Here is a 20,290-nt window from a genome sequence, read left to right as displayed (position 1 = left end):
AATATTTAATTATTAATTGAATATAATTTTTAGATTCAATTGTTAAATAGAATATAATTATTTAAATATAATTAAAATATAATTATTAAAATTTTAAAAATATATATTAACATTTGTAAAATTTACATTTCAATTTAAAATATTTAATATTTTTATTGCATTTTAGATATTAAATCCTAAAATATTTTATATGTAAATGTTAATTTTACAAATATTAGTTTATTTTTATAAAATATTTTTATATATCAATTTTAAAAATATTTTAGAATATAAATATTAGAAAAAAAATTAATAATTATACTCTTATAATATTTTAAATAATTATATTCTATTTAGAAATTAAATATAAGAATTTATTCTATTTATAATTAAATTTAATAATTTATAATTGAATTTAAAAAATAATAAATTTAAAGGTTAATTTTAGAAAAGACATTAATATAATTTGTATAAAAGATATTAAATTTAGTGTCAATTTGAAAAGAACAAAATTGATTTATTTTAATAAAAATTTGGACTAAATTGAACAAAAATAACGAATATAGAGACTAAATTGAACAAAAAAAATAATACTACCACAAACTGACACGTGGCACTAGCATTGACACGTGGCACAATTGTGACTTGACACGTGGATCATTTTTTTGAAATTAAAAAAATTTAAAAAAAAATTTAAAAAAATTTAAAAAAAATTTAAAAAATTTTTAAAAAAAAATCAAAAAAACCAAAAGCTGACACGTGGCATGTACTGTTCAAAAACGTTAACTATTTAAACACGTTAGTGAAAAGGACCAAATTGACCATAATTTGACGAAAATGAAGACCTGATTAAACGTAAAACGAAAATAGAGACCAAATTAAATAAAATCAACAAAAATATTGATCAAATTTATATTTAAGCCTTAAAAATATATATATACATTCTGCCCACTGCCCAAACGCATTAACCCACTTTACTTCTCTCACACTCACAACCCAACCCACCCACAACGGGCCAATCTCGAAATTTCGAGGAGTTAAACGGGCCATATACTTTTGGACTTAATCCATAAAGCGGGACCCATTTTAGTGAAAAATATGAATGTCATTTAATCACTTCTGACGAAAATAGATAGAGAAATTTTTAACCTAGGGTTTGGTTTATAAACCCGAAAGAAGAGATTTTGAAATTCTAGTGCGAGAGCAAAATCCACTGGCCAAGATCGAGGTTTACCAATTCTTGTGAGTTTATTGATTCCTGTCTTGTTTCTGATCCTGATTGCTTGAGTTTTCGAGTTGATTTCTGTGTTGAATGTTGAGTTGAACCTTGAACATTCTGTTTTGGCTTGGCTTTCTGACATTGTCATGCTGATTGTCATGTCCATAAATTCATGTTGATTGTCATGTTGATTGTCATGTTGATCTTTGAAGCTGACTTGCAAACTTAAGATATTTTTTTTTAGAGCTACATCACCATTTCTTTGATTGAGGCATCCCTACCAATGTTTGATGTTGGGGAGATTGTTGCAGCAGTGACCTTGATGACTTGCGTTGCAGAGAGCAAAACGTCATTTATATGTCTTTTTCATTTTTTCAATCTATTTGAACTTTGATGGACTATTGTATTAATTTGATGGACTATTGTATTAATGCAGTATAGTCGCTAGTGGTGGTACATTTATATATTGTAGTAAGGTTGTTTGTTTTGTGATCAGTTTTATTATACATTGCAGGATTGTTTTTGTTGTCATATTTGAAATCTGATTTTGGGCTAAAAGTTTAACATAGATGAAAAAGCCCGCGGGTCGGGCTCAAAAGTTCATCCCATTTAACCATTTTGGGTCAGTCCGGCCCGATCCTTATAAAACGGACCAAAATCAGGTCGGACTGACCCGTTTTCACATTCCTAAATGCACTGGGTTATATTTGTGGGTTATATTTGATTCACAGCGCTGCCTTGATTATGCCTTCATTTGAAATTGCAAACTATTTCATATTGGATGGTGTCTGCTGATTATTACTGTGTCTGCTGATTATTACTGTGTCTGCTGATTATTACTGTACTGCTGAGTCTTGTTTCATTGTTGAGTTGTGAATTGTAGCAGATCAGTGCCACTTAGCTCTTGTAACAAGAGTCCATGATTCACTTATATGCAGAACAGAACAGTGTTGTGTTATTGTGTTATGTATTCTTATATTTTCATTTAATTAATTTTTGTTTTAATTATTTTTGATTGCTGTTTTATTAGGTTTTGTCATGTCAGGCGACCAACCTCAACCTCCTCCCCCGTTCCATGTAGATTTTGCTATCCATCAAACGGAAAGTTGTTCGGGAACTATTAGGTGGGATAGAGCACTTACGTAAAATTGCACATTTGCGGGATCAAGAATATACTGAGCTACAACAACATTATAACGCCCCGCAGAGAATTCAGGAAATTCAGAAGAGAAGGGATAGGAAATTCAGAAGAGAAGGATGACATTCAAAGAGAAATAAATAATCTTCGGAATGAATTTCTGCACGTGATCTCTTCCCACATTATCTTGCCGAGTAACCAACCATAATAAATCACTCTCAGACAAACTTTCAACGAGTGCTAACGATATAGTTTTTGTGACAAAAGTTGCTGAATAAATCACTCAGAATGAAACAATAGTTACTTTTGCTTTGGCACACCAGTTTATAAAAAAACAATATTATAATCTGAGCAGAAGTAAGGTCATATAATATTCTAAATAATGTATCAGTAGTAAGGATATATATTTGAAACAATTACATTATCTAACTTTATACCTGCAACATACTTATACTTATGTATACATTATACTTATTTTAGTTGTATTCATTTATCTAACGATAGAAAACATTTTCAAAACACTTTTTTCTTTCTCTTCTCTATTGTAAATAAGTACAAATGATATTTTAAAAATTATTTATTAACATTAATATCTTTTACGACATACTTACAGAAGTTTATTTTTTAAGTGTGAATATTTTGAACATTTTAATATTAATTCCTTTCTATTTTAAAAATAAATGTATAACAATAAATTTTTAATATTAATATCATTATTAAAAATTGTGAGAGAAGTTAATAAACATTCAAGTTTAAAATATAAATATTAGATGGTATAAAAAAATGTAAATAGTAAACAATTTAAAATTACAAAAATAGATTTGTTTAATAGTAAAGTTGTCATGTTTTAGCACAAATTCATCTTTTAAACTCTTATTTATAAACTTTACTTTGAAATAACAAATTATAAATAACTTAATAAGTAATTTTGTTTCAAAATACAATTGCATTAAATACAGTAAATATTTATTTTTAATTTAATAACGATGTCATTATTCAATTATTTATTTATTCGTCTTTATCATTTGAAGTCCGAAAAGATGCAATCACCAAATCTACAATAACTTTTATAATCGCCTTGGGGCGATACTGAATTAGTAGTCGTTGTAGCCACGTAACTTGGATTTGTCCTCTTTTATCCATACAACCATACTTTAGCTATATTATGTCATTGAGAATCAATCTATCCAGATACTGTCTATTTACAATTACAGAGTGCGATCACAGCATTGCAGAACTGTTTACCTCAGTCCTGATTACTGCCACTACCACTACAAATTTCTATTCTGCTGCTATGTGTTCGATCGATATGTACAGAACTATGAATTTAACACGCAATACTTCCAATGAACCGCACCTTTCTATCTTCCAAAAAGATATTCAGAAATGATAATTTGACAATGCACTACGTTTGGATAATTGAAGCTTTTCACTTGGCGTAGGTGGCTTGTGGCTAACATTCAAACTCCTCAAGATGCAGAACCTTTAGAAGATTCCGAAAAACTAACATCATCTTGTCAAAGTGAGACTTTAATTTTCACATTGAAGTCGCCAACCACATCTATGAGCTGCCTCCCAAGTAGCTATTACTACTGCCAGAACTGCTTAAAATGGAAGGCAAATCACGGACAAGAAACCTGACGCTGCATGTACCAATATCATCCAATATGTCTAGACACTCTTGCAAATCAGCATCATTCACCAACATCACCCATTCCTCTTCATCATCTAGATATTTCAGCTGGAATGACCCAGTTTGTAGTTTGAATCTTGCTGCAACTTCTTCATATAACCTGAAACAACCAGCAGATCGATCGAACTTGAATCGAACGGTGTCTTCTCTATAGATAGCTTTGACAATTAGTTTTGACCCACTATCAACGATGGTTGACTTAACTTTGGACTGATTCTGGTTCTTGAAGCTCTGAGAACCTGATGAAATGCTATGCATCATTGAACCAGAGTCATTAGATGAGTCTGTCAAGCTTGAGGAACTGGGGTGGTTAGGTTCAACAACCCCAGCATCCCCATCTACACCAATGTCCATCTCCTTACCAATCAAGGAATTTGAACTCTGACCAAGAATACTGCATTTAAAGTTTTCTACTCTCAAACCACTCTTGTTCCGAGTCCATTTATCTTGTTCTTTTGCAAGAACAGAGCCCAAACAAGCTTGCTCAGGACAATTCTGCACCTTGGTGCAAAGGCTTTCCATTTCGCATGACCCATCGTCAATTGCCACTGATTTTGAATCTTCACAACAGCCAACGGAAAAAGCATTGGTTTTCTTCAATTTTTCCTCCATCTTAAATGAAAAATTCTCAACTTCATTACAAGGTGCAGATGGTACCGGGACTGCTTCTTGTGTAATAGGTGCAGGGTCTTTTATAATACTTTTCTCAGGAAACAGAAGACTTTTATGTGCATCAGTTTCCTGGATGATTGACCCTCTTGCCACGAATGCCCCCATAGAGGGATCAAACTTCAACCCTCCCTCCACTCCTCGGACAGAGTCGAGCACAGTCTGTATCTTCTTCAGTGATCGATTCACTTTATTAATCTTGCGGGACGGCCACCTTGAGATTCCATGTTGCCTACATATCCTTTTCAGAGTTGTCGGGCAAACTGGTCAAAGGAGAAATATTTGCCAATAAAAAATTGTTTCAATTAACAAGAATTTCCTTTCAGAAATACTGAACATCTCTTATGGACGACGAAATGGTACTCTTTATTTAAGATAGAACAGTTGTATCACATATCAAGTAAAATTGTTACTAACGAGGAAGCTAAGATACTGCAATTACCACTCTTTAAACAACCCTCTTGTATCATTCAATATAATACGAACAATTGAGTTCTTCAAATAAAAGGTGCCACATATGCAATCAGCACCATTTAAACAACTCCGTCATAAGATACATGGTGAAATGCATTCATTGTTTTCCACACTAAATAGTAACTGAAGAAAAAAAATAAAATTCATAATAGCTTTCAGAAGGTATACAGCCCAAAATGATGGTTAAGATCGACCCATATAACCCAAAAAGTGCAAATCTGATAAAAAATCTAACACCAGTCATCTTAATCTAAAATAAATAAGCCAGTTCAATGAATATACGGAAATTAGTATAAATAATGTTGAAATCTAACCACCGATGTTTTTTGCAGCATCCTTCAGACTACCAGAAAAGTATTGTTGGAGAACACTCAAGGTAACATTCTTCTCTGATGTACTTCTATTTTTCTGGACCTGTCTTTTTGCTCCATTTCTTCCCTACACGACAAAAAAGATGTCTCAAGGAAATATTAAAAACTGTTACATCACTCATAACTTAAAAAGTTGATGCATAAACTATATCAAGTTTGCTCTCAATTAGCAGACAACTTTGTCACATAAAAAGAAAGAAATATAACGAGCATTCAGTGTTTCTCCAGTGATCTACTCCACAGTTCATAATCACTTGCAGTAGATTTGTCCATAAATGGAGCAGCAATTTCACATTTAATTCTGCCACTATATCAATATAATAATAAATTATTAACATCTAATCTTGTGCAATCTTCCTGGTTAAGAATTATCAGAAATTTATGAAGATTAAGAACTTTAAAAAGTTTATTATATACATTAGGTAGCCATTCATTTCACGAGGAAAATTATTCGCAAACTTGGACATCAAGAAGAACTATTACAAAAAAATTTGCAAGATAATAAAATATATTTATTCCGTCCAAAAAATAGCATGTGTACCTGAATAGCAGAAGGCTCAATTTCATTGTCTCCAGCGTTAGTTGCTGTCAATGACATCTTTGGGACAGAATGATAGTCACCATTTATTAATGGTACTCCAGAGTTCTGACGTGACAAAGGAGAAAAATAGGGGGCATTTTTCTTTTCAAATCCTTCTTGTGAACTTTCTATTCTTGATGATTCAGCATCTGACACAGTCCTCAAACTACTACAAATTCTCTGCATGGTACCTGAGAGGTTGTCTAATAAAAGTTGCTGCTCTGAACCCCCAGTCATGTTAACAGGCAGAAAGAATTCCAATATGTAATCATCATGATTGGTATAAGTACTCCTTAGCCTAATTGCAACTGCAGCATTCAAATTATACTTGCGTGCATGATGGACAAGTGGATATTCACTAATATCATATGCCTTCACATCAGGACAAAAGAAAGGATGATTTGATCGAAGAGCTTTCCCAGCTATACCTTTCCCTTCCTCAATATGATGTTCTGTGCATGCACGGACAAATCCTGCCAGTGCTCTATCAGTTATATAGCAAGCAGATTCTTCAAGGCAGAGTATGCTTTTTCTACTAATAGTTGAATGGCACCCTTTAATTCGTATCCTTGTAGCTTCACCTCTTGATCCCTCAGTGTAACAACAGGGAAGCCATGTAAGTGCCAGCGGTAATCTATGTGCATGACAGACAGAACGTAACACATCAACTATCTCAGTCAATGTAGCCTTTTTGTTGTTTGAAAGACACTGCAGAAGAAGAAATAATATTGCAGGTGAAAAATACAGATAAAACCACATCTCAATTAAGGTGGGCCAGGTGGGGTAATATCAATAGGCAAAATAAATAAACAAATTCACAAAAATACCTGGGGAAGACATCGAAGAGGCTTGGCAGTGCTTAAATTTACATTCTGCAAAAAATCATTATAAATACATTATCATTACTGCCTGCAACTATAGTATAATGTTCAAATTCATAAAAGTGTAAATAGTCATTCGGTACAAAAAGTATCGACATATTTCACTTTAAGTACGGTGAGAAAAAAAAAATTACAGTGTTAGTATAAAAACTTTAATTCCATTAGTTTTATTTGAACTCCGTTGATGGTTAAGGTAAATAAAAATGTGTTTGGTCTCTAGTAATTGTTATGTGAAAATTAACGTTAACATGCAATTAAACTTGAAGGAACCACCTAAGGATATTTCAATTTACAAAGCGAAAGGCAAAGGTTCCTTCGATGTTAATTACATATAAATGTTAGTTTTCCCTTTAATAAAGGCACATGACAATTAATAAAGACCAAACGCACGTTCAATCACCTTAACGATCAAAGGAGTTGAAACAAAATTAACGGAATTAAAGTTGTTGTACTAAGACTGATATTTTTTCCTTATTACACTAAAAATGAAATATGTCAATACTTGTACTGAACTAACTATTTACTCTTCATAAAATATAGAAAAAAAGGTTACATTTGGTAAGAATTTGAAGAGTTCATGCATAGAAAAAAAGGGTTACTTTTCTAACTGATTGAAGAGCAGCTCCTTAAATGTGAAAAACAAGTCAAATTATACAATGGAGGGTTGAATTGTGTATTAAAACATTTGGAAATATTCGCAATGAATTGTTTGATGAAAGCTCAGTCAGATGCAAGATTTTGAGCTGACAAACAATAAGTCAAAGACCTTCAAAAACTTAGTCTATAAAATCTCTCATTCTTTAGCTTACTTTTAATAACATGCAAAGTAAACTAGTTCATAGAAAGAAAGATTTACTCTTGGTATTATACTGGTTCATAAGTAAAAGTAGACTAATATGTCAGTATGTTGTTTTGTGGTTATGACTTGTTAATTATGACGAATTGTGTTGTATATCCTTTCATGCTTTGAATTAGTTTAAATTGAGTGTGTTGTGGCTTCATCTTTTTGGAGCCTTGAATTAGTTTGCTCGCAATGTGATTGACTACTTGCGTTATTGCTTCAACTAGGTAGGACAAATTGTGTTTAGTTCTATTATCAAAATATACTTATTGTTTGACAATTTCATTATTTCAAAACATTGAACCAACTTAATTTAACATGAGAATTCTTCATTGGGTTGGGTCATGGATTTATCCAAACCCAACCAACCTAACCCAACTTAACTTGTACATACCCCTAAAAGCATTCTACTTCCACGTATATTTGTAACAGAGGAGTAACAAATAAAGCGCAAGGAAAATTCTGAATTTTATGGTGAAGGACACCAGGTAAACTATCATCAAACTCATTATGAAATGTAGTGAGACAGACAAAAAAGTGCAGAAAGGCAAGTAATATTGGAAAAAGAAAAAGATACCTGGAGTGCACGGGAAACAATTTCAAATTCTCTGTTGAAATCTGGCTTTTCCTTTGTAGTCACAATTTCCAGTACAGCACAACATAGAAATTCCGAGTGCAAATCAAAAATGGGAAATGCAATTGATCCACGAACATGGTGATTAATTGCATGCTCGAACCTTAGGTACTCATTCATACTGTAATAACCAACATTTGACGTCCACTCATGAACTTTGGAGGTAAATACACGACCAGGAAGTCCTAGGAAACAACCAGATTTTCCTTCTGCAGAAAATGTAAATGTCCTGGACACTTCACGGTACCCTGCAAGCATTTGATCTAGCAAATAAGGTTGTTCACTCGTGCTTAAGATGAATTGGTCACCATCCTTTATGGGTACCCAAACTTGTGCCAATATTCCCCCTCCAGCTGATTCCTTAAAGAAGGACAAAGCCCTCAGCATTCTCTCATCAAGTGATAAAGCAGGTGGCCTGGACATTATATAATTTCCTGCATCAGAGTTGTTCAGATGTTGAGAAGAGTCATTAATTTTTAACTTAGAATTCAACTTATTTGCTTCATTTTCATCATTTAAGAAACCAAGAAGGGTGTCCACTTGCTGACAGGCAACTTTCTCCCCATAAATGCGGGGGCTTTCCATATCGTTGTCATTTCTGCCAGCTCCTGACATATAGCATTGCCCATTGTTCTGTTGGACTAGGTTGAATCCATCAGGCAATGAATAGGGTAATGAAGCAAATGACGGAAGCTCATTAGCCAAAATCTGATCAGATATGGATGGGCTGTTGCACAAACCAGCATAAGTATCAAAGTTCATGAGCTCTGAGAAGCTATTGGGCATATCCTCTGATATTGAATTGCTCATTCTGCCATCTAATGATGTTGATCCCACCAACTGAGTTCCCGAAGATTGCCAATCCCCAATTTCTCTTTCCTTGGAGGAAAAGGGGTATTCCATACTTGGTTTGGAAATCAAACTTCCTGAAAAATTTAACCAATGCTAGAGTTCCTCTGTGTAAAAATTTGCATGAGACGCCGCTTCCATATTCACCAGCACTCTCGAAGTCTGTAAGTTGTCCACTTAAATTAGCTAGCTTATCAATCAAGCAAATTAACATCAGAAAAAAAAAAACCAAAAAATAAAATTTTCACATCGATAATTAGAATCCTACAACATCACAACAGCAGATTTTTGAGAATGGTAAGTTGGAAGCCCATGCCCAAGCCAGGATATGCAACTGCTCTAAAAACATTTAAAATAACAAAATAAAACTTCAGTTCTTTAAACAAAACAAAAAACAAAAAAACTGCATAGGAAAAATATTAGAAATCCAATATCAGTATGCATATGCATACTTCGTATTTCCTGATTGCATTTCGTTGAGCTGATTTAAAGTCCTTTTACAATCTCGATATATGTTAAATATTAATTATTAATCTAACGCCATCATATCCATCTCTCTAACTCATTTTCTACAGTCTTCACACTATAGAGAATCCGGATCCATAAACAACAACTTAAAGGCCGAGGTTCCCATACCTCAAAGCTACGCATCCAAACCCCAAAGAGAATTCCAATCCACAAAAAGCCACAACACAACTGGAACTAGATATAGAGGAGAAAATACATTTCAAACATACACCTTAAAAACAACAAGCCATTAAGAAACCCACAAAGTTAACTCAATAACAAGGAACTTAGTTAGGGTTCCCAAAACCTGAATGTTGAGGAATAAAACGGCGTAAAGTACAAGGGACCTAGAATTTCGAAAATCTTGTCAACGACCGGCAAATTGTGAGGGACTCCAATCCTCGTTATTATGTGTGAACTGTTAACATAGTTTAAAAAAAAAAATTGAGGTAGACGACAATTTTGACAAAGCAATTGAGGATTTCTAACACGTGAACCCTAGAAATGGGTTTGGTGAGAGTGGCAGCGAGTCTAACCGACCTTAAAATCCTCGACCATGACGAAATCCCTGCTCATAGAATTCAACAAAACAGGGGCAACTCAGCTCTGAAGTTGACGCAGTGAGAATTTAAAATTCTGGAAATGGAAATAATTTAGAGAAAAAAAAAACGAAAGTATTGCTGAAAAGAAAAGAACGAGAAAGTTGTAGCTGAAAACTGAATTCGTTGGACGGAAGAATCAGAGAGAAGGTTTTGGTTTGGGTTGCTAAAAGCGGAAAGACGGTTTTCATAGCCGTTTTCACCTTTGTACGGCGTTCTTAACTATGTGAACTCACTCGTCTCTTCCGTTTTAGATCTCAATTTTTTTATATAAATTAATTAAATATCTCCCATTGATTCACTTTCCTTCAAGAATCTCGCTGTTTAGTTTATAATTATAAATAAATAAAAGAAACTTGCTCTACGGTTCCTACGTAGTAAAATATTATTGCAGTCAATTCAATTGAATTCGATATCTTGTAACTCAATATTAATTTTTATTTCGTCAATTGAAATTATATTATGCAAAAAAAGAAAATATTACTAATGGTATAATAGTATGCATAAGTTATAGTAATTATTTTCACTTCATGGCTAAATAGATTATGGCATCAAAGTTCAACGCAACAATTACTTTTAATTTAATGAAATTTATTAAAGTACTTACATTGTAAGAACGTGGTTGATAGAAATTGGAATCTTAATAATACCTTTTTTTTCTAGAGACAGAAATGAAACATTGTTTTGACGTTTCTAATTATGGCAATAAGGCGCTTTAAGTCAACTTCTAACAATGTAAACCAAATATCTGCTCAAAGTATTTTAATTGTATATATTATATTAGTAATGTGTAATTATTGCCTAATTTCACTATTCATCACTAAATCCACCTTATGATTTGATAGTTTTATTTATGCAAATTATTTACCTTTTCTTCTCTAAATTTATCTTTGCTCTGTTGGGTATTATACCGCAATATTTATTTTTTACTCATTATATGCTGTAATATATACGCACGTCAAGTATTTATTTATGTTTCTGAATATACCTCGCGAAAACAGATTGGTAATTATTAAAGTATAAAAAAAATCGTGTTTTTTAGAATTTTGCTTTTTGAGTTTTCTTAAAATACTATTTGTTTTATATATTGGGTGAAATAAAGCCTTTTTTTTAAATACAATTATATTTTACACATATGATAATATTTCTATCTACATGAATTTTAAGAGTTATTGCACGCTCAAGTCAAGATTATAAAAAAGATATTGAATAGTCAATTGGAATATGTATGGTTTATTCTTTAGAGATGAATTTTAGTTTATGATATACTAAAATATAAATAGTGTTATAATCATTCAAAACTAATATATAGAAAATAAGTTATAGCTGTGTAAGTAAATTATATTATTTTAATAACAATACAATATTACACAAATTACTAATTAAAAAATATCTATATGCAACTTTTAATTTTTTCATTAGAAATTGTGTTTAAGTGTAATCCATCTCACATAACTCATATCAATCGAAACATGTATATTTTACTGGAAACTAAAAAAATCTCATTAAAACAGGTTATAATACTATATTTAAAAATTAGTTTAAGTTTAGGTATAATTCATTCTTGTAAAACTAATTTGTAAAATCATGACTTTGTCCATTTAAAATTGTAATGTTATATATAAATATTGTCTATGCTAATTCTTTAAAGAGTTCAAGGAAAGATCCTTGGAAAATTCCATATATAGGTAGAGTTGAATGATAATTATGAGTGATGTTATAATAATGCTTACAAAATGTTTTTATTTATATTTTTTTCTCATCTTAGGGCACCTACATTATGAGGGTGTATGTGATGTTGAAATTAATGCATTTTTTAATTTTGTATTTTTGTAAACATAATTAGGGATGGCAATTAGGGTCTGTCCGCAGAAAAAACGCGGGACGGGCCAAGGTAGTGAGCCCGTAGGCTCGCATAGGTCTGTGCCTGCGCGAGCCGGCCCGCAAGCCCGCGTAAAATTAAAAAAAAAAACTTGTACTTGTGTATATTAATTACTTCTTTTATAGAATCTCGCATTAACGTTTCAAATTCTTGTATAACTGGAAAAGACAAGTATTATGTAATTTTTAATGTGCTAAATTTTAAAGAATACATTGTGTATGTCATAGTATGAATATGATGAAAATATTGAATTATCAATTTATCATCTAATTCTCCAAAGTCTTTACTTAATTTTGTGAACTTCTTAAAGTTTCCCAATTTTTAACATGAAAAGTTTTATCATAAAAATTAAAAAAAAATTAAAAAAATAAAAAAATAAAAAAAACGAGCCGGCCTGCGGGCCAAGAAATATGCGGGGCGGGCCAGTGTTTTCAGTCCGCATAAAGTATGCGGGATGAGACGAGTCAGCCTGCGCTGTACGAACCTTATGCGGGACGGGCCTAAACGGGACAGGCCGGCGCGCATTGCCACCCCTAAACATAAAGATCGGTATCTTAAGACGTAAATGTTTGACATGAAGAAGCTTTGATTTTGAAGAAGGTTTAGTTAAATAAGGGCAATGGGACTTTACGTATTGGGATTCACAATTATGGGATTAGGTTTTCCTTTTATTTTGGGATTTCACATCTCATTCTCTTCTCATCTATTTGTCAATCTATGTAGCAGTTGGCCACCCCAAACGGAGTTGTCGAAACAGTGGAAACTTCAATGCTTAACGCTGTCATGTTTTGATTTGCTACCAACAATATTTTTATTCTACAAAATGAGCTAATAAAAACTTGTCTTCTTTAATTTCGGAATCTTACACACACTTGTATATAATGAATTACATATATTTATTATTTTTAAATAATTATAAAAAATGTATTTTATATTTAAATTAAACTATACACTATTTTAAAAAAATATATATATAAAAAAAATTATTACACTGTTTATTTTTTATGAAATATAACTTGTGTTAGCACCTATCCAAAAACATTCAATTTGTCTTTACTCTTCCATCGTTATAGTTCTTACCGTTTGCTTTCCTTTCTTTAGCTCACGTTCAATCTCGTTTCGCTCTTTTTTGCTTGGTTGCCTGGACGATCAGAGTACCTATCTACAAGGCTCTCATGTTTAAGTCAGTTTAAGTCCGTTCGGATAAATGCAATTAATGTTGTAATAAATATGAAGTAAAAGTCCTTACCAACTTACCTTGTGTTCTTATTTATAGTGTTTGACATGGACATGTGATTAGGATTTTCTTAATCATGGCCTAATTAATTGCTTAATTACTTTTTAAACTTTATTACTGACTTGTATTACTTTAATTTGCAGATTTAGTTTTGATGCAGCCGCCCGATTGAAGGGTCAAGCGTGTTGTCGAAGCCCTCATAATTATGGCGACAAAGTTCCATTAGAATGAGCTCTATGACCACTCAGGTTTTGGGCTCCCTAAAATCACTCCGAATAAATTGTCACATCAATAATCCACGTGATTATCCGCTTGTAGTGAGCGGGCGGCCTTCGGCTCATACGATATATAACCGATAGTTTATAATTTGTCGATAAATTTTAATTTACAAATAAATATTATTGACATATTTTATATTCAAATTTGTTGGAAAGTTTTGTTGATATCACACTATTACATTTATTGATGGTTTTATTTTGTGATAACTTTTATAAACGGATATTTTTGCACACACTTTTGATGATAAATTTCCCATTGAATTTTATGAAGTTTTATATTATATTAAAAGGAGATGAATATGAAAGATAATAAAAAATAAAGGAGGATAATGAGGAAAATAAGGAGGGAGAGGTATTTGGACAAACATTTGAAATGTATTTTTGAAATAATTTTAAAAACATTTTTTTTTGTTAACTTATTTAAAATTTAATGTGTCAAATGCTTTTACATCTTTTAACTTATAAATTATATGTGACATTTCGTTGTACAATAAAAACTTAACACCAAACAAAAATTTGAAAAAAAAGTTGAAACAAAAGTTAAAAATACGACACATGTATTAGTACAAATGCCACATTAATGTTAACCAATAAAAATGACATAATTGAATTGTTTTAACAATAAATGAAAAAAAAAACTGAATAATTGAAACAAAAAAGATTTTAGTTTATAATTTATTGGAAAATTCTATTTATCACGTGCGAAACATTTTAGTGTAAAGTTTGATTTGTTATTTACAATTTGTTAGAAATAATATTTTACACAATTTTCATATATTGAAAGAACAAAATAATTTATGAATTATTCTAGAAATAAAACATAATTTTTTAATAATAGTAGGAGATGAAACAACTTTATGTAATTTTATATGCGGCTCTGATTTTTCATTTGTTTTTTTTTTTATATATTCAAATCAAAGTAGTATCGTGATCATTACCAATACCAACGCCATCGACTAACGACACATAAAATAGGCAATTTGATATTGATATATTTGTCTTCATATGAAAAACTCAACTTAAATTAGTTAAATATTTCATATTTTTTTATGTTTTCGAGACCATTCAAAAAAAAAATATGATATTTTTTTACCATAAAATTTTAAAATGATAATTGTCAGGTAAATGATAATTACAGTAGTATAAAAGATACTATTTTTTTTACTTAATGTGTTGAGATAGACTTCAGGAAACTACATGACAAATACGAGGAAAAAAAATAACATTCTCACAATACATTTGGTACATTTTGTAAAACTTGTTTTTACAAACATTAGATTACATAAATATTTGGCATAATTACCAATAAATAATAGTTTACTTTAAATATTAGGATTCTAATGGTCTTGATTATATTGGAAGGAAATTATGTTTCATGTTATTCAAATAAACCACCCAAGTGGCGTGTAGTTATTTATATATTATTATCTATAAAGTAACTATATGTATTTTAAGAAGTGTTATGTAATGCTCAAGTTATATAATGATAGCTTGAGGAAAAAGTTGTAACATTTTTTTTTTAAAGAAGTATTGCTCAAATGTTGAAACACTTATTAGGGACCTAATATGACATTGAAATTATAATGTTGTTTTTTATATTTATATATGGATTAAATATGTTTTCCATCTTTTAACTTTCAGTAAAATTTAAATTGGTTTCTCTTCTAAGTTTTGACTAAATTTAATTTCATAATTTTAAAAATACATGGATTTAATTTTTTTAACTAAATTTTGTTAAGTTTATTTGATGTTTCAAACACCATTGAAGCGAAAATGTGTAGAACAATGTAAATAACTCAAATGATGTTATAAAACATGTTTGAAACGTCAATTAAAATTAACAATTTTTTATTAAAAAAACTAAATACATTCATTTATAAAGTCACGAGACTAAATTAGGTCAAAATTTTAAAAATAAACTAATTTTAAATTTTACTAAAATTTAAGGAAAAAAAGTATATTTAACTATATACTTAAATACTTAATATACATTATGCATATTAATTGTTTTGTTGATTGTAGTTTGTACGAACGGTTGATGCATATTAATTATGTTGTCGATTGTAGTTTGTACGAATGATTGATGAAAAAAAGTAAGTATATTATTTGTAAGATGTGATCATTTATGTGATATGACTAATTAGTAGTAGTCAACAAGTACTCTTAGGTGATGATGTATAGTATTAATATTAAGTTAGTAGTTTCGATGACATTATTTGATGATTAGAGTTACATAAATGAAAATATTAAATACTGAAACTCAATGGATGTTTTTTATCATTTAGTTGGAAGTGTTGAGTTATTCGAATTGGATAATATGTAAAAGATTGTCACATTACTTCTGTTAGATATACTAGATTAAACATGTTTTAAATTGTTATGAAATAGAATAAATATGCATTTAATTATAATTTATCGAATTGTCTATTTGAATATTTGTGGTTAACTTATCCTATTTTCTTTTTATATTATTTAGATTATGAAGATCATGTTGTAATATACAAGTGTGAATAAATTAAAGTGTAAATCCAATAATCAGATCGAGTAGAGTGAAGTGAAAAAATTGAACAATGTATAAAGAAAACAATTCACATACTTATTGTTTTAAGATTCTTCTAGAAAATAACAATTGCTTTTTGTGTAAAATTGACTAATATACTTCATTAATATTCATCTTTCTGGAAAAAAAAACATGATGTTGGAATTGGTAAAAAAATGATATTCGAGCATTTTCATAAAATTCATAATAATTTTGATGAATAATATAAGAGTAGTTTCAAATTTAACAATATGTATAAATTACTATTCATAAAAGAAATTAAGAGAAGTATTTTATTCTTTTAGATGGAAACATCTACCACTATGTCTCCCTATAATAAAAGCAAGCAATATAACTAAAAAACTTTATAACTATTAGTAAAATAAAATACAATTATGAAGTCGAATTGACTTGGATCAAAGTTTGAGCCGAGTTGATTCGAGTTGAATGTTAAATTAAGTCGATCGGGAAAAATTCAAGTCAAATTGGTCTAGGGTGAAAAGGTCGAGCCGAGCCAACCGAGGTCGAAAGTTGAACTGAGTCGTTCCAATATGGAGGTCGAGTCGATTAAACTTGAGAAGAATGTCAACCTAAGTCAGTCCGACTAAATGTCAAGCCAAGTTGGTCCTAGTTGGAGGTTTAATCGTGTCGGTCGCGACCATAAGGTAAGCCATCCGGACCCTAGCCGAATGTAGAGGTGAGTCGGCCCAGGCCGAATATCTATCCGAGTTGACCTAACTGAGGGTAGTGTCAAGTTGGCTTGAATCGAAGGTCAAGTCGAGTAGGCTCGAACCGAATGTTAAGTCGAGTCCACCCAAGACGAAATTAAGTCGAGTTTATTCGGGTTGAAATCGAGATGAGTAATCTCATATCGAAATTCGATCTAACTCAACTCGGAGGCAAGGGCAAAATTGAGTTTGGCTTAAAATATAAATTAAATTGTTTTATTCAAACAATAAAATTGAAATCTAAGATATTTAAATTACTCTATCCAAACAAATTATTCAAGAAATGAAGAAAATTTAATTGTAAGTAATTCAAATATTATATATTTCAATTTATTAGAATTCTTGAAATTTCTCATTCAAATACAAGATTAGGAGTTATGAGTGTGAGGCGCCAAGTAGTTGTAGTTGAGCGCCAAGTTGAGCGTTGAAAGTTGGCCTGTTTATGTTGGGCGAAAATGAGTTAACTTTGGGTGCTAATAGATGTATTTCATGATCTAACATGTTTTAGTTTCTATATTTATGTATATGTTTTTATTTATTTGATAATAATATAAATGTGATGCATGAATTGTGTGAATGATAGGGTGTGGTGACTTCTAAGGAGGAAGTGTTATATTGAATTTGGTTATAGGATGTATTGAATCGTGATCCAATAAGACTATCTTGACTTTGCTATTATCCATCTGACATGTTTGTAATAGTTGATTGAGGTTTCTACAATTTGGTGTTTTGGTAAGAAACTTGATCGCATGTATGAGAATTTTACCATGGCATACTTGAGGGGGACATTGCTCTTGGTTAATCCTTTAAGAGCGAATTCCTAGGGAGTGTGAGGTGGTATGACAAGTGTAAAATCTTTGAGTATACTCGATACATGTATCTTTTGAAAGTAGAATTAAATGTTTAAGGCTTGTGGTCACGAGAGTTATAATTATCTTTTTGTGTCGAAATGAACATATTTTTGTAGACATTTAACTATTGTTTAAAGTATTTGATGGAAATTGAATTCATCATGATATGATAAATTATAATTGATATAAACTTTTATAATTATATTAACTTACTTTATGTTTTGTTTGGTTTGTGATTTGTCCATCTACTATATGTTATACATAAACTTACGATGATGGAGGCAGTGGCGGATCTTTGGCTAAAATTTTGGGGGTGCCAAAATTTTGGTTGAATTACTCTTTTGGTCTATCTTTTCGTTTAATTTATTCGTGATTTTTTAAAAATTGATGTACTTTTTTTTTCGTTGAATTTTTTAAAGCGGAAGAAAGATCTTCCATAAAAAATTGATATTAGGATTATGTCAATTATACCAACAAATCAAATAATCATTCTTATTTACAACTTCAATTTTGAAGAAAAATCTGATTCAAGAAATTTAACGAAAATGACAAAATTGCATCATGTTTTCAAAAATCGGAACTAAATTGAGACAAAAAAATATAAAAAACTGGAGGACCAACTTAATATTTTTGAAAGAAAATAGAAACCAAAAAAATAATCTCAAAGATTTTATATAAATTAGTAAAAACATTATATCCACTTTTTTCATTATAATATAAAAATAAAATAAAAATTATAATTATTGTTATTATTATAATTATAAAATTAAATATAAATTATTTTTATAATTTTACAATAATTAATTCTCATTTATAATGATTAAATTTTAAAAAATAATCAAATAAAAAATAGTTAAATTACACAAATAATCATTTAAAAGATAATATTAATAAAATAATTATTTTTATTTAAAAAATATTTAAAATATAAAATTAAAAAATAAATTGGACAAAAGAAACTTTTACTTATTTATAAATATAAATGTATACAGATTTATTAAAATATTAAATATATAAAATATATTACAAATATTAATTTTTTGAAAAATATATTTAAGATTATATATTAATAAATATAAATATAAAAAAAATTGGGGGCATGGCCCCTCTTAGTCCTTTCGTAGGTCCGCTACTGGATGGAGGTAAGAATGATGATGTATCGAGACTATCAATATACAATATTATGAAATTTTAGTTTCACACTTTCTATAGTTATATTTTGATGCACTATTCTTAATATAAATGCTTTTATTTTGGTTCTTATTCATAGTTTGAAAACTCAGAGAACTTTGTACACTAAGTAAATGTTTATACTTAATATTTTAATTGTAATACTCTATTTATAGTGTTATTTTACTATATGATGTTACGTTTAAAAGTTAGTTTCAATTTTCATATTGCAAAAGATAAATTTCAAAATTATGTTTATGTGAGCTATGGGTGAAGCCGGTCTATTATTTTTCTTAAGTTCACTTATAAATGAGCTAAGTATAGGGTTCACCATAAAGAACCAACCTTTAATCAATTGAGTCAGGTTGAGTAAGTGCTCATGGCCTCTTTATCTTTTTATCTTAAATATTAAGAATTGTGCGTATATCTTAAATGTTATGATTCTGTTTTTTTATTTCTATTTTTTTATAAACTACCTGTTTTATCTCACTTGAATAAAATAATAGTATTATAAGTTTCGGTCTAATTTCAAGAAATAATATAAATCAAACCCATTAAAACTGTTCTGCACAACTTTTTTTTAGATAACTTTTCATAAGATTAAAATTAAATAAACCTGGTTAAAAGTAAACTGGCTCGATTCAAGACTGTTGGTAGAGTATTATTATAATAAAACCGAACATTATTTTAAAATTTCAAAATATTTAAGTAAAACCCAATAATTCAAACCCATTTCAAAATCAGAATTAAAGAATTTTTTAAATATAAGTATTTCTTATATTTGTTTTAGATGAGAACATTTTCTTCTATCTTAACACATTAAAATCAGATAATTGTGTTTACATTTAAATTTTAGAAAAAAATATAATTACGTTTTTGTTACGAACTAACATTAAATAATATGAAAAAATATAATTTATCTAATAAGTATTATATATATAATATTAAATTTTGATACACGCAAATCTATATAAGAAAAGTAAACGTTAAATATGTTGTGTTTTGATATTTATTTTAATTTGTCACGCGTTTTTGTGTTGAAGCGGTGCTTTATGACTGCGTGTGTTTGAAAATTCTTAAATACGGTATTATTATTCGTAATTATCAATTATAATAATTATTAATGGTTCGAATGTGTACTTAGCATTTGGCAGAAAGCAGTGAGGATCGG

At 30.0% G+C, this 20,290-nt stretch overlaps 1 protein-coding gene and 1 long non-coding RNA gene across 12 annotated transcripts; one reads left to right on the top strand and one right to left on the bottom strand.

Moving 5' to 3' along the window:
• Positions 1–1,073: 1,073 nt before the first annotated feature.
• On the top strand, positions 1,074–2,644 carry LOC114185718. Its single transcript, XR_003604885.1, has 2 exons — positions 1,074–1,221; positions 2,229–2,644. It is a non-coding gene; the product is annotated as an uncharacterized LOC114185718 (long non-coding RNA).
• Positions 2,645–3,381: 737 nt separating this feature from the next.
• Positions 3,382–10,690, bottom strand: LOC114185922 (protein NLP8-like). 11 transcript variants are annotated; one of them, XM_028073877.1, is made up of 9 exons: positions 10,376–10,690; positions 10,143–10,253; positions 9,965–10,030; positions 9,597–9,667; positions 8,423–9,490; positions 6,951–6,995; positions 6,085–6,831; positions 5,487–5,610; positions 3,382–4,961 (listed from the first exon to the last, which is right to left on the bottom strand). In XM_028073877.1, the coding sequence occupies exons 5-9, from the start codon at positions 9,380–9,382 to the stop codon at positions 3,898–3,900; spliced, it is 2,940 nt and encodes a 979-aa protein (XP_027929678.1). In that variant the 5' UTR covers positions 9,383–9,490; positions 9,597–9,667; positions 9,965–10,030; positions 10,143–10,253; positions 10,376–10,690; the 3' UTR covers positions 3,382–3,897. The 11 variants fall into 11 exon arrangements, with proteins under 11 accessions (XP_027929678.1, XP_027929681.1, XP_027929683.1 ...); XM_028073880.1 differs by having other exon boundaries at positions 9,597–9,662; positions 10,143–10,690; XM_028073882.1 differs by lacking the exon at positions 9,597–9,667.
• Positions 10,691–20,290: the final 9,600 nt, after the last annotated feature.

Source organism: Vigna unguiculata, chromosome 5 (assembly GCF_004118075.2).
Source record: "Vigna unguiculata cultivar IT97K-499-35 chromosome 5, ASM411807v1, whole genome shotgun sequence".
Taxonomy (NCBI): Eukaryota; Viridiplantae; Streptophyta; class Magnoliopsida; order Fabales; family Fabaceae; genus Vigna; species Vigna unguiculata.
This window is presented reverse-complemented; position numbering and strand designations above follow the sequence as displayed.